This window comes from Pelodiscus sinensis, chromosome 31 (genome assembly GCF_049634645.1).
Source record: "Pelodiscus sinensis isolate JC-2024 chromosome 31, ASM4963464v1, whole genome shotgun sequence".
NCBI lineage: Eukaryota > Metazoa > Chordata > Testudines > Trionychidae > Pelodiscus > Pelodiscus sinensis.
In genome coordinates this window covers 3,163,241-3,177,952 of record NC_134741.1, presented here as the reverse complement: position 1 = coordinate 3,177,952, position 14,712 = coordinate 3,163,241, and the positions used below count along the sequence as shown (strand labels likewise).

At 50.8% G+C, this 14,712-nt stretch overlaps 1 protein-coding gene across 6 annotated transcripts; it reads left to right on the top strand.

Moving 5' to 3' along the window:
* The first annotated feature begins 281 nt into the window (after positions 1-281).
* On the top strand, positions 282-14,297 carry LOC102460972 (zinc finger protein RFP-like). Of its 6 annotated transcripts, none has more exons than XM_075913043.1 (10): positions 282-417; positions 1,163-1,628; positions 2,169-2,264; positions 4,000-4,230; positions 4,540-4,562; positions 5,262-5,377; positions 6,370-6,429; positions 7,613-7,813; positions 12,188-12,343; positions 12,585-14,297. In XM_075913043.1, the coding sequence occupies exons 2-10, from the start codon at positions 1,257-1,259 to the stop codon at positions 13,742-13,744; spliced, it is 2,415 nt and encodes an 804-aa protein (XP_075769158.1). In that variant the 5' UTR covers positions 282-417; positions 1,163-1,256; the 3' UTR covers positions 13,745-14,297. The 6 variants fall into 6 exon arrangements, with proteins under 6 accessions (XP_075769158.1, XP_075769156.1, XP_075769159.1 ...); XM_075913041.1 differs by lacking the exon at positions 282-417 and adding an exon at positions 429-493; XM_075913042.1 differs by lacking the exon at positions 282-417 and adding an exon at positions 538-983.
* The last annotated feature ends 415 nt before the right edge of the window (positions 14,298-14,712 follow it).

Below are 14,712 nucleotides of genomic sequence, written 5' to 3'. Positions count from 1 at the left end.
AGTGACCCGTTCCTAGCGTCCTGCAAACAGAGCCCAGGACCAGGCGCCCCCCGCAGGTGACACGTTCTGGGGCCCGAGCCCGGGCGAGTCCACGCGCTCCCGCCCCAGTGTCCGGAGAGGCAGGTCAGTGTCTCGCTCCGGAGGGGGGCAGGCGGCAGCGCGCAGGCGCGTCACTGGGCTCCGCGCTCTCATTGGTTCGTGGCCCCGCCTCCTTCCGACTCCCTGCCCCGCCCTCAGTGTCTCTGGGTGGCTTCATCACTCCCGGCCTGACAGCTGGGCCAGAGGAATCCCCGTCACCCTGGCGGGAGAGCAAGGGGCGGGGCAATTACGTCACTGATGATGCGGCCACGGATGCGTGACAGCCCTTGTCAATCGGAGCGAGAGCAAGGAGCGTTGGAAGCAACGTCACAGTGGGGGGTGGGGTCCGTTGGGCTCTGGCTGGGGCCAGGGGCGTGCTGGGGGCGATGGAGGAGGCGGGGGTTGCACTGCGGCGGTAGGAGCGCTGGCTCCTCATCTGCAGCGCCCTTGGCCCTAGCGCGGGGCTCTGGGCTCTTCACAGCGCAGCAGCTGGTTTGGGGCCGCTCCGGTGTCCCGTGGGAGGCTTCCCCCACAGAGCGGCTGCCCCGGGGCCTGTAGAATCTCGCCCCGGCCCGGCTCCCACAGGCGAAGCACTGGGGCGTGGCCGGGCAGCTCGCGGTCTGAGCTAAACCCCGGGCGCTGGCCCGTGAGCGGAGTCACAAACCCGCTGTGCATGCGCGGTCTAACCACGCCCGCCCCATTCTGACCGTCCCCGCCCCTCACTCCCCGCCCACCCCGCGGGAGCCGTTCGGGGGGGACCGTTGGCGCCGTTACTTGCTGCGGGGGAGGCCGCAGCGCGAGGGAGCTGGGGAGGGGGGCTCTGACCCACCGTCCTTGTGCTGCTTCTGGGTCTCGGGGCGCGCCTGTTGGACTCCCTGATGCTCCCGGCGGGCCCGTAGCGCTGGGTGCGGGCTGGGGGCGCACAGAGGGGCTGTGAGGGGGCTGCAGAGTGTGCGGGGGGGATTTGAGGGGCGCAGAGACGGCGAGGGGGGGGCTCTGGTTGGGGCAGGTGCCCAGGGGAGGCCCTGGCAGGGATTTTGGGGCTTTTTTTGTTTTTAATTTTGATTTTGTTTTGTATCCTCAGTGCTGGTGCCTCATGCCACCACCCCCAGACCTGCCCCTCCATTGCTGAGCTCCGGGAAGTGACACGGCCCCGGTCCCCCAGCCCAGAGGCAGCCATGGCTGCAGAGAGCCCCATGGAAAGTATTCAGGAGGAAGCACCACGTCTGATCTGTCTGGAGGATTTCACAGCCCCTGTCACTCTGGAGTGTGGGCGCAATTTCTGCCAGGCCACCCTCAGTCCTCAAGGCAGAGACACTGAGCAGCAGGGACCCTTCTGGCCTGATCAGCAGCTGGCAAATGTGGTGGAACTAGCCAAGCCTCTGAGTTTCCAGGCAGCAAAGAGAGCAAGATGGGATGGGGTGTGTGCAGAGCACCAGGAGGCTCTGAAGCTGTTCTGTGAAGAGGATCAAACTCCCATCTGTGTGGTGTGTGACAGATCCCAGGCTCACAGGGAGCTGCCCATAAAGGAAACTGCCCAGGAATACAAGGTACAGAGTTGCTGTCCAATGTGTTTTTATTATCGGTGCTAGTTATTGGTTGAACTCCCCATTGCCCCACCAATGCCTGCTTCCCTCTGGTAGCTAGCATCAGTCTGCAACTGCTGGGAGTTCCCATCAGCCAGCAGTCCTTGTGGCCACCCCAGGCAGACCTCGAGAGAGATCCCTGGCCCAGGAGAGCCCATTTCTGCTATCAGCCCTGCCTGTCAGCCGGTTAAAAAACTCCTGTCACTGATAAAATTGTAATTGGTTACATGATTAGTATTGTTAACCATTTTTACCTCCCTAATATCCACCTGCATCATTCTTTATAACGGTGCCACCACTGATCCTTTCCCCATCCTTGCAGGTGTCCTGCTGCATCCGCAGTCTCCTCCTGTGTCTTTTTCTGTGGACAAAACCATGTCCAGGGCTGAGTCCCTGCTGGATAGGGGCAGAGCTCCACAAAACAGGGACTCTCTTAAAGGCAGACAAATGGGCTCCCAACATCTGATGGGGTTTGCCCTTGTGCTTTTATATCTGTTTCTTCAGGAAAAATTGGAGGCCCATTTGAAGACTCTGAGGGAAGAGAGAGATCAGGTACTGGGAAGGAAAACAACAGCAGAAGGGAAACGCCAGGAGTATCTGGTAAGTGCTTGTGGCTATGGACCAGCAGGGACTGGCAGTGGGAGGGCTGTGTTAGGAGGCAGACTCCTGTGTGGCCTTGGTGAGGTTGGGCTTGTTTGTGTTTATCCTGGATTGTGGATTGCAGGATGAGATCCATGTGTAGAAAGGCCTTGAGCATCCATGTCAGTGCATGAGTCCAGGGCTGACTTATTCATTAGTCACAGTAGGCACAGTGCCTAGGGCCCATGATACTTTTAGGGGCCCACAAAATGTTTTAATTTCTTTTAAAATCAGAAGGAAAAAAAATGAACTTTAGGGTCAAAGAAAATGTTCTAACTTTTTCTCACATCAGAAAAAAATGAAACTTTTAGGGCCCATGAAAATCTATTAAATTTTGCCTAAAACAGAAAAAAATAAAATGTTGAAGTATTTAAAGTTATATCAAAAATAATTTTTAATATTGATATTATTATGGTGGAAGGGGCCATGAAGGCATAAGTACCTTGTGCCCACAACATTTTTAGAGCTCACAAAAATGTTTATTAAAATACAAAAAAAACCAGTATTTAAAAAATTAATTGTTTTTATTATATTATTAATTGTAATAATTCAAATCGAAAGAGCTCAACTCAACAATCGGATATTACACCGTAACAGAATTTCCATCAGTAATACACATTTGCATTTTTACTGAATACTTTCTTGCACATGTATACATATAATAATTTTATGGAACTACTTATCAATTATGAAATAAGGTGAGTATATTTGAGATGTAATGGTTTTTTAAAAATGTTATAACTAAGCACCCAATATAAACACAATGAAATATACATGTGCACTTCATTCCATTCAAATTTATTCACCCGTATTTAGTGAATAACAATCCTGTATTTGCAAAATTAATAAATTATTTATATAAGGTCATCACTAACCTAAATAGATGATAACTTACTGATGAAATTACTTATAATACATTCCTTTTAAGTAATCAAAACAGAGAATGCTTTGATATATGCACTATTATTTTGTACTATAGTGAGAAGCTTAGTGACTGTAAACTGTATGGCCAATATGGCCTCGGCCATAGACGCCAACTGAATGATGGTGGATAGGAGGCCCACTTAGCCTCAGCACAGTTTACTTTTTGCAATAAGCGAGAGAGATACTTCGATTGTGTTGGTATAAAGACGAATATAATCCAGCCTGAATTATATTAATCTATATACCAATGTAGCCGTAAAATATAATTTTTAATATATATATTTTTTTTTATGGAGGAAGGGGCCCATGAAGGCAAAAGTGCCTAGGGCCCACAAAAGTCATAATGTGGCCCTGCATGGGTCCAGCCTTTGTGGCTTTCCCAGACATCCTCCCCAAAGGAGCTGAGTGTCCCCCTGAAAGGCTCTCTGCTCACTTGGTGCATTAACATGTTTCCTTCTTTTTCCTCCCTGGGTATCTCTGTCAGGGTGGTGCTGACTCCTGCCTCATGCTGTTCAGGGTCTGAATTTCCAGAGCCCGTGAATAACACAAGATGCTGCCCATGACAGACATGGGAACATCCCTTTCAGAGGGACACGGGGGCCAAAGGAGATGCTGGGAGAGCTACTTCTGCCTAGTAACCACAAAGTAGAGTCAAATGTCACACGTTTTACAGTTTTCCAAGAAATTCTCCCTGCTACGCACTCAGCTCCCCATGAAAGGGCCCTGGGCTCCTTTTATGCCCCTGACCAGCCCTTTCCCTGTTTTCATACAGAAATGGACCCAAGCAGAGAGGCAGATGATTGTGGCTGAGTTTCAGCAGGTGCAGCAGTTCCTGGAGGAACAAGAGCGACTCCTGCTGGCCCAGCTGGAGAAGCTGGACGAGGAGGTTGGGAGGCTCCAGACTGACACTGTCAGGAAACTCTCTGTGCAGATTTCCCGTATCAGCGAGTGGATCAGTGAGCTGGAGGGGAAGTGTCAGAAGCCAGCGAATGAATTCCTGAAGGTGAGACTGAGGGAGAAACGTCTCAGCTCCCCAAGCAGGGAATGCGGGCTCCTGAATCACAAGTGCTGAGGTCCAGCTGTCAGATCTGGGTGTAACTCTATGTGCATTGCTGCCATATGAGTAATTGCTGTGCTTTGTAAAGTTACAGGCACAAAGCTACTAGAGATTGTAAAGCCCCATTTTCTCAGGGGATCCATTTTCCTGGGGCCAGGGCAGGGGCTCTCTTCCCATGTTTGCAAAATCCCTTCTCTGAGGTACTCTGTGTGTGTCCAATGGGGCTGAGAATCTTTTCTGTGTTTTTTTTTCTAGGACGTCAGAAGCACCCTGAGTAGGTATGTGGCTCTCACTCCCCTCACTCTGCACAGCACAGGGAAAAAGCTTGGATCTGATGTTAGCACCACATCTCCACAGGTCTCTACAGCCAGATGTTAGATACGAATATTTTTGATTTATTTAATTCTGAGAGTCTCACCCTCACAAAGCAGACTCTGGAATTCTCCATTCAGGGCACAATCTGACCTCAAGTGTTTCCTGGAGCTGTCGCCTCCCCTTGGACTGGCTACCTCAGAACTGTGGGGTGGAACATGGGCCTGGCACTGCTGGGCACTGGGCACAGTCAGGCCAGGGCAGCAAGGACCAAGAGTCTGTTCCACCTGAGGGCTATTTGGAGACCTGTGTGGAAGGAGCTGGGGAGGGTGAAGCTGGTGTCTTTGTCTAGTCCCTATTGGACAGATTCCTTTAGCCCTTCACCTGAGAACCTCTTGCCTCTCAGTGCCTGGAGGCGAAGGAGTGAGTTGCCCATGAAGACTCAATTCCCCTTTTCTCCCCCAGCCAGTCTCCTCAGGCCAGAAGTGAAGAACAGCAATGGGGCCTTTCAGGGGAAGGTTGCATGGCCATGGACTGTGTTGCCCCTGCTCTCAGGCTGGGAAAATTAGAGGATTCTAACTCCAAGCCTGTTAGAGCTGAGACTCACTAGCCAGATCTTATCAGAAGTAAATGAAATACAATCACATGGAATTGTTTCTGTCCAGGTGTGAGACGGGGCAGTTCCAGCTGCCAGAGGAGATTTCCCCTGAACTGGAAGAACAAGTCAGAGGTTTCTCTCAGCAAATGATTGTGCTGTCGGAGACTCTGAGGCAGTTCAAAGGTACCTCATAGACTTTAAGGTCAGAAGGGACCATTATGATCATCTAGTCTGACCCCCTGCACAGTGCAGGCCACAGAATCTCACCCACCCCTCCTAGAATAATCCTCTCACCTATATCTCAGATATTGAAGCCTTCTAATACTTTGAAGACCCCAAGATGCAGAGAATCCTCCAGCTGTGATCTCTACCGCATGCTACAGAGGAAGGTGAAAAACCTCCAGGGCCTCTGCCAATCTACCCTGGAGAAAAATTCCTTCCCTACCCCAAATATGGCGATCAGCTAAACCCTGAGCATGTGGGCAAGACTCATCAGCCAGACACCCAGAAAGTTCTCTATAGTAATTCCTATCATCCCTCCATTGACCTATTTCCCACTGATAATGAATGGTTAATTAGTTACCAAGATCATGTTATCTCATCAAACCATCCCTTCATCAAGGGATGGATGAGGGGAAAGTGGTTCAAGTATCTGAGACCATTGAATCTGGCCTCTGAAGCCAACCTTCCCCTGCCTCAATTCACACACAAAGAATGACGGCCCCATCACTCTGCTGTCCTTAGAGACACTGATTGAACAGACCCAACTACTTGCAGATAGAGCCAGCCGTTTTCAAACTCTGAACCTCCCATTCAGAGATCAAAATGGCTAAAGTTACTGTGATGGCCACGTGTTCCGCCACCACAGCTCCAGGTTATGATAAGAGTCTGTAAGTGAATGAGAAAGCAAGTGTGAGTGGGTGAGGAGGGAAGAGTAAATCTAATTTACAGCTTGTCTCTCCTGGGACGGGTGTGAGGTTGCAGGGATATTGGCTCCATTGCTGGGAGGTGCCCAAGTGAGAGAGGAAACAAAAGTTTCAGACTCTTTCATAGTAAATACCTGAGTTTGTCTCTGTCTGGTCTCTGATACAATTGAAACACAGAGTTCAGAGTGGGGACATTGTTATAAATTGGAGAGCCTGGAATCTCACCTCTCTTATCCCTTCCCCCACCAGACATGCTGCCCTCTGCACTGGAGAGAGCAGGAAGAAAATCCCTGGGAGCTTTCAGACAGGGTGAGTTTGCAGGTGGAGATTCTTTAAATGATGAGAAAATTCCTGTGAAAACATCTTCATGGGATTGTCATTGAAGTTACCAACCAGACCCAGTGACCACGGCGAGCACAGCCCTAAATCTCACCCACTGATCAGAGAGGCGACCCACGGGGCACTGCATGGGGACCTGCGGACACTTTGAGAAACACTGGTCTATGGGTTTGTGATGCTAGAGGGGTGAAGTTAAAGCACACAACGGACAGAACCTTCAGGCTCAGATTTCACTGCTCAGTCTGTTTCAATATGGGGTTCTTGAATCATAGGACTGGAAGGGACCTAGAGAGGTCGAGTCCAGCCTCCCGCCCTCAAGGCAGGACCGAGCTCCGTCTACACCATCCCTGACAGATGTCTATCTAACCTGTTCTTAAATATCTCCAGAGAGGGAGATTCCACCACCTCCCTTGGCAATTTATTCCAATATTTGACCACCCTGACAGGAATTTTTTCCTAATGTCCAATCTAAACCTCCCTTCCTGCACTTTTAGCCCATTACTCCTTGTCCTGTCCTCAGAAACCAAGAGGAACAAATTTTCTCCTTCCTCCTTGTGAAACCCTTTTAGATATTTGAAATCCGCTATCATGTCCCCTCTTAATCTTCTTTTTTCCAAACTAAACAAGCCCAGTTCATGAAGCCTGGCTTCATAAGTCATGTTCTCTAGACCTTTAATCATTCTTGTCGCTCTTCTCTGTACCCTTTCCAATTTCTCCACATCTTTCTTGAAATGTGGCGCCCAGAACTGGACACAGTACTCCAGCTGAGGCCTAACTAGTGCAGAGTAGCGCGGCAGAATGACTTCACGAGTTTTAAGACTAAGGGTTTTAAATACAGCAGCCTACATTTAACCTACGTCCATGGTCACGCAGATGAATATGTGGCTTGTTATCAGAAACACTGGGTGCTGAGAACTAAATCCCACCGTTGCAGACGTAGTAATGTAACTCAAGCCAGGTACAGACAGAAATGAATGTGTATTTGGGATCTAACTCCTGTGCACTGTTTATGGAATATCTAGACTAAAACTTTTTCCCACAATGGCAGAGTGTAGCATGTGTGTCACCACGGACAGAGTCTGGGCAGAATGGGGCGTGGAAAGGATTAAAGCCTCTTCTCAAATGTCTCCAATTCCTCTTCTCCCCCTACCAGGCTGCAGAACACCCATGTCTGACTCCAGTTCAGCCCCTGGCCTGCAGAGCCAGGGACAGGAAATGGCTGTGGCGGAGTCTGTGAGCTTCAAAGAGGTGGCTGTGTATTTCTCTGAGGAGGAATGGGCTCTGCTGGACCCGGGCCAGAGAGCCCTCTACAGGGATGTGATGCAGGAGAATTATGAGGCTGTGAACTGGCTGAGTAAGGATTCCTGTCCCCTCGGGTAACAGCAGCTGTGTGGGCTCTGGAGCATCTGGGTTGGGTTTGGTTCAGGGTTATTTATTGCCTCTGCCCCCAATGTCAGGAGTATCTGCCATAATAATCCTGGCTTTTGTGTGAAAGACTGTTCCCTCCGTACCCCCTCCCAGGGAAAGCAGGTTCAGGGGTGTAACAATGATGTGGCTCTTCCCACATCTAAGGTCTCACTGCTCTTCCCCCCATCTTGCCCATCTTGTGCCTTGACCAGAGGTGTGAGTAGAAGGGCTCAGGCAGGAACAGCAGGTACCAGAGGTCTGGGTCTGGGTCTGGCTGCTGTTAGTGGCTGCAGGGTCCCCACGTGGCAGTGTGCTCAGCCACTGGAAGGAGGGTGCGGTTCCCAGAGACCTTCCCTGCCTGTAACTAATCTCTGTGACATACTGGTACTTGCCAGTGGGAGGGGCTGGATGCTGGGGTTGAGGCAGTTCACGCTCTGCGAGTATTTTGTCGGAGGTAGCTCTGTAGTAGAGAAACATGAGCAGAGCTCCCCTTGTATTTCAGGCACAGGCTGGGTTTCCTTTCAAAAGTTCAGCTTCATTCTCTCTGGGGCTCACTTGCCTCTGTGTGCAGTGGAGATAAATCACATCATCTGTGTTGTGTTTTTAGAGTGAAATATCTTTGAGTAGGGACTTTTTCTTCCTGTGTGAATGTCTGGCTTCATGCTCAGGAGTCCTGTATTCAGTTCTCTGCCCGTCACAGTCTTTCTCTGTGACCTTGATCAAGTCTCTTAGGGTATGTCTACACTACAAAGTTAGTTCGAACTAACTTTAATAGGCGCTACACTAGCACTCCGCTAGTTCGAATTTAATTCGAACTAGCTAGTTCGAATTAAGGGCTGTGTAGACCCTTAATTCAAACTAGTGGGATGCTAAGGCTTCCCAGGTTTCCCTGGTGGCCACTCTGGGCAACACCAGGGAAACTCTATGCCCCCCTCCCGATCCCGGACCCCTTAAAGGGGCACGGGCTGGCTACGGTCCCCGTGCCAGGTGCAAGCCTGCCAGCACCCAGCCAGCAGACCCTGCACCTGGCACGGATTGAGCCACCCACCCGATGCCCCCCAGCCCTCCCCCTCTTCCCGGGACCAGGCTGGCGGCTCCCGGGAGCTTGCCCGGGACCGCAAGAGGCGGGCACCCGCCTGGGCTAGTGCGGACATCGTGGACCTTGTCCACGATCTCCGCACTAGGCACAGGAAAGTGGCCGGCTTGGGCAGGAGAGCTGCCAGCCTGGCCACCCAGGAGCAGGTGTGCATGAAAATCAAGGGGGTCCACTGAGACCCCCGACCCTGAGCCCTGAGCTTACAATGGCCGTCCTGGGTCAGACCAAAGGTCCATCTAGCCCAGTAGCCTGTCTGCTGACAGCAGCCAACCCTAGGGACCCTGGAGGGGATGGACCGAAGACAGTGACCAAGCCGTTTGTCTCATGCCATCCCTCTCCGGCCTTCCACAAACTTTGGGCAGGGACACCACTCCTACCCCCTGGCTAATACCACTCCATGGACTTGATCTCCATGACTTGATCTCACTTCCATGACTTGATCTCACTTCCCTTTAAACTCTGTTCTAGTTCTAGCCTTCACAGCCTCCTGCAGCAAGGAGTTCCACAGGTTGACTCTTTGCTTTGTGAAGAACAACTTTCTGTTACTAGTTTGAAGCCTGCTACCCATTCCTTTCCTTTGGTGTCCTCTAGTCCTTCTTTATGGGAACTAATGAAGAACTTTTCTGTATGCACCCTCTCCACCCAACTCCTGCTTTTAGAGACCTCTTTTCTAAGCTGAGAAGTCCCAGTCTCTTTAGCCTCTCTTCATATGGGACCTGTTCCCAACCCCTGATCATTTTAGTTCCCCTCCCCTCTCCCAGCCTCTCTTCCCCTCTCCCACCTCTTTTTCCCAGTCTCCCCCAGTTTTGTTCAATAAAGACAGATTCCATTTTTGAACACAATTGTCCTTTATTTTGTACATCAAGAAGAGGGGCTAGGGAAGGGTAAGTGGCAGGAGGTGAGGGAGGAATGGGGCACGAGCCCCCGATGGGGAGGACTGGGCTGGCTCTGTGGGCTTCTGGGGGTGGAAGCTCTCCTGCAGCCCCCCAATTGCCCCCTCTCCCCAGATGGCAGCCTGCGGCAAGTGCAGCCGGGCTGATGGCCGAGTGGTGTGATGTGCCCAGTGTGGGCACTCCGGGCACTCCAAGCCAAGACTGGTTTTCAAGCGGGGCACCCCTGAGAACTGTGTGTCCGGGGTGGGGGTCGGGTCCCTTTAAGCACAGCCCTCGGCTAGCCTGAGACAGCATCTCCACGCTCTAAGTCCTCCTCTGATGCCCTGTCGGCACTGCTTCCGGCCATCCTTAAGCCCTGTTCAGGGTCCACTTAATGTGGACATGCTAGTTCGAATTAGCAAAACGCTAATTCGAACTAGTTTTTAGTTCTAGACGTGTTAGTTCGAATTAGCTTAGTTCGAATTAACTAATTCTAACTAAGTTAGTTCAAATTAGCGCTGTAGTGTAGACATACCCTTAGACTCTCTATGTGTGGTCATTTCTTTTACTAGCTTTTATAAAGTGTCCCTGTTTCTCAGGGCTGGGAAGGATACCTGCACTAAAGAGGGGTGATGCTTAGCTCCATATGAGCACTGCAATAGCACAATGGGGTCCTGATTTACACCAGAGTTCCCAGGTGGTGCTGTGATTGATAATTTTGCTTCCTTCAGCGACTGTAGTGCCATTAGAATTGCTGCTAGCGTCACAGAGCGTTGATATGGCTTATTCGGGGTGGCTCTTTCTGGAGCTTTGATTCCAGCAGCACTGGCAGGGCGTGCAACTTATCCATGCAGCATACCACAGGGTTGCCGCTAAGAAAGACCCAGGCTTCATTCAGAGGCTAAGGCACTTGGCCAGGTTTATTGTGAAAGGAGCAGGGTGTTAGTGTCCCAGCTCCTCAGGCACAGGTATAGTGAGACTTGTCTCAACCCAATAATGGTACCAGCTCAGTCAGCAGCTAGAACACTGCCCCTCAGCCAGTATCAACATGCCCCTCCTGTGACTTTTCCCCTCTTCTCACATTGACACAAACAAAATGCATGTTGCATTCCATTTGTTGCTACCCCCTTTGGCCTTCTGCCTGTTTGTTTGAACAAAACATCCATATCCATTATCCCGTCATCCTGTTCATGTGCACAAGGGTCAGTGAGCTATTTGGTAGGACTGTGTGTTTGCAGTTACTGCAGAGAGCGTTGAGTTGATTGCCCTCCTCCTGCTCAGGAATGTGATTTCTTGGTTAGTTGGTACCAGTGCTCCACCATTCTGCCAAAGCCTGGCTTGTTTTAGTTAAAAAATAATGGACATAAACAAGATAATCATAGTCATCAGATCAGAATTTTCCCATTGACTCGGCACACAGCATGCTTCGCACAAGGTTTCTTGCGATTGTGTAACAGTGGTAGCACAATGATCTCCATGGTCACATCACAGGTGGCTCTTCCAAACACTAAATTCAGGTCCAAGAAGGGGTGGAGGCAAAGCTGAGGGGAAGGTGGTCACAAGGTGCAAATGTGGTAGATTCTGTGCCTTCCTGGAGCAGCCCCAAATCAAAGGCCAGGCCCGCCAGAAGAGGCAGACTGCCGGCAGCAGCCTTTGTGTGGTTTCCCAGAGTAGAACCAAGGCTACAGATGGGGAGCTGAGTAACAGCCACAAGCATCAGAGAAGCAGCACGGCCCAGCTCCACCCTGGCTTGTCGCTGGAGAAGCCTAGCGCCACCCTGGGCAGCCACGGGAACTTAGCTGCTCAAAAAACTTCCTCTGCCTCCTTCTGGCCCAAGTAGAAAATCTGAGCCAAAGAGCAGGGGGAGCCCAGCCACCCAGCCAGGAGCTTTGTGGACAGAGCCTTGGGGAGCTAGAGCTAGTCCTTCCTCTCCCAAGTCCTAGTGACCTGGCATGTGGCCGCTACAGTCTGAGCCCTGTCTGGGGGCCTTGGTGTCAGACCTGCCAGCCCTCCCTAGAGCTCCCCTTCTGAGCAGTGTGTTCCTGTCCTGCTCTGAGATACTAGGGATGGGGGGGATGGAATGGGCTTTGAGGGGGCTGAGTTGTACCCTAGAGAGTGCAGCAGAGCGCTCAGCTCCCTTGGGGAAAGAGCTGGGCCATTCTCAACGTGTGGGGGGGTGCACCTTTACTGCAGGTGTGTGTGTCCTGGGCTCTTGTACTAGCCAGATCCCAGTCTCTGCAAGGTGGGGAAAGGAGCCTCTCTGGATGGGTGACTCAGATTCTGACTCTGGAAGCAGCAATGGCAGAGACCTTAATGAACAAGATCAGCACTTGATTAACTGCTCTCCAAACAGGATTTCCAGTCTCTGAAACTCATGTGATCTCCTGGGTGGAGCGAGAGGAGTTGCAGGTCCCAGATCACCAGTGCTGTGAGGAAGGGGAGATCATCAGTGGCACCCACACACGGGAGCAATCAGTTAAATTGCCTCAGAAACCAGCTTATAGCAGGGGTAACTTGTGTGTTTTCATGACGTCTGTCTGACTCTTCAGCCTGTCTTCAACTTGAGCCAGAGCATGGTGGGTGGGGAAAGGCTGGGGTCTCTCCTCTGTGGAAGAGTTGTGAAGGGGGGCTAAGCTCATGATAATTCAATCATTTGAGCGTGTGTCCCCTTTTCTGTTCCTTTTTCAGAGTTTTCTTTCAGCTCATCATAGACAATAACTCCTGTCTGGATTATTTCTCTATCCCAACAGGTGATGGGACGCTGACTGAGAATCCTGATCTTGTGCAGCAGAATAGATCGGTGCAAGTGTCTCCATGTGGGATGTTACTGGGAAGACCTGAAGGGCATGTTTCCCAGATACATGAGCAAGGCGAGACTTGCGAAAGTCAGCATAGCCCAGAAAGGCAGCATGGAAACCATCCAGGAGAGGGACAGGGTAAATCCAGTCACAGGAGTAGAGGGGAGAAAAGAAATACAGAAACTGTTCAACAAAAAATCCCCCATCAACACTCACCCTGTATTTGTAGTGACTGTGAAACTCTTATTGAACATCGAACAGCCCATATGAGAGAGAAGCTCTTTAAGTGCTCTCACTCTGGGAAAAGCCTCAGTGAGCATTCACACTTTATGAACCATCAGAAAATACATACAAGAGAGACACCCCATAACTGCTTTGACTGTGGGAAAAGCTTCAGTAGAAGTGATCACCTTGTAAGACATAGGAGAACCCACGCAGGAGAGAAACCTTTCAGTTGCTTTGACTGTGGGAAAAGCTTCAATGAGAAGTGTCACCTTGTTAGACATAGGAGAACCCACACAGGAGAGAAACCTTTCAACTGCTCTGACTGCGAGAAAAGTTTTAGTACAAGTTCAGAGCTTGTTATCCATAAGAGGACCCACACAGGGGAGGAACCTTTCAATTGCTCTGACTGTGGGAAAAGCTTCAGGAAGAGGTCAAACCTTGTTACACATAGGAGGAGACACACAGGAGAGAAACCTTTTAATTGCTCTGACTGTGGGAAAAGCTTTATCGGGAGATCAGACCTTATTCTCCATAGGAGAACTCACACACGAGAGAAACCTTTCAATTGCATTGACTGCGGGAGGTGCTTCAGTCAGAAGACACAGCTTGTTAGACATAGAAGGACCCACACAGGAGAGAAACCCTTTACCTGCACTGACTGTGGGAAAAGCTTCAGTAGAAGCTCACACCTTGTTACACATAGGAAAGCCCATACAGGGGAGAAACCCTTTACCTGCACTGACTGTGGGAAAAGCTTCAGTAGAAGCTCACACCTTGTTAGACATACGAAAGCCCATACAGGGGAGAAACCCTTTACCTGCACTGACTGTGGGAAAAGCTTCAGTAGAAGCTCACACCTTGTTAGACATAGGAGAACCCATACGTGAGAGAGACCCTTCACCTGCTCTGACTGCAGGGAACGCTTTAGTGGGTGCTCCTGCCTTACTAACCATCAGATAAAACATACAAGAGAGTTGCCTCATAACAGCTCTGATTGCAGAAAAGGCTTCAAACACATGTCAAACTTTAACATAAGAATGGCCATACTGGGTCAGACCAAAGGTCCATCTCGCTTAGTATCCTGTCTGCCGACAGTGGCCAGTACCAGGTGCCCCAGAGGGGGTGGACCAAAGATCATGATCAAGCAATTTGTCTACTGCCATCCTTCTCCAGCCTTTGACAAGCAGAGGCCAGGGGCACCATTCCTTATCTCCTGGCTAATATCCTTTTATGGACCTAATCTTCATGAATTTATCTAGCTCTTTTTTAAACTCTTACAGTCCTAACCTTCACAGCCTCCTCGGGCAAGGAGTTCCACAGGTTGACTGTGCACTGTGAAGAACTTTCTATTAGTAGTTTTAAACCTGCCTCCCATTAATTTCATTTGGTGTCCTCTAGTTCTTATGTTATGGGAACAAGTAAATAGTTTTTCTTTATTCACTCTTGTAGCCGAGTCTGTGATTCAGGGGTCCTGGGGCATCCCCAGTTCGTGAGCCCTGGCCGTGATAGGTCCTGAGCCGCCCCTGCTCCCGGTCTCTACCTCTCCGTTTCCACAGTCCTCTTGCTGCTGTCGGCTCCCGCTGAGCCCGCTGCTCCCCTGTTCACCCTGGTCGTCTCCCGGGTCTCGGGGCCACTGTCCCCCAACGGGGCTACCCAGTGGTCGCCACCAGTCCGGGCCTGTTCTGCGCCGCCCCGTTCCTCACCGGTCCAGCCGTCCACCTGAGGTTCTGGGCTCTGGGCGCCACACAGTCTCCTGCTGCGTCCCTTGTGCGCCCTGCGGAGGAGGCTGAGAGCAGAAACTCCCCTGCTCTCCCCAGTCCTCCCCCTGCCTGTCCCTCCCACCGCCCTTTTGAAT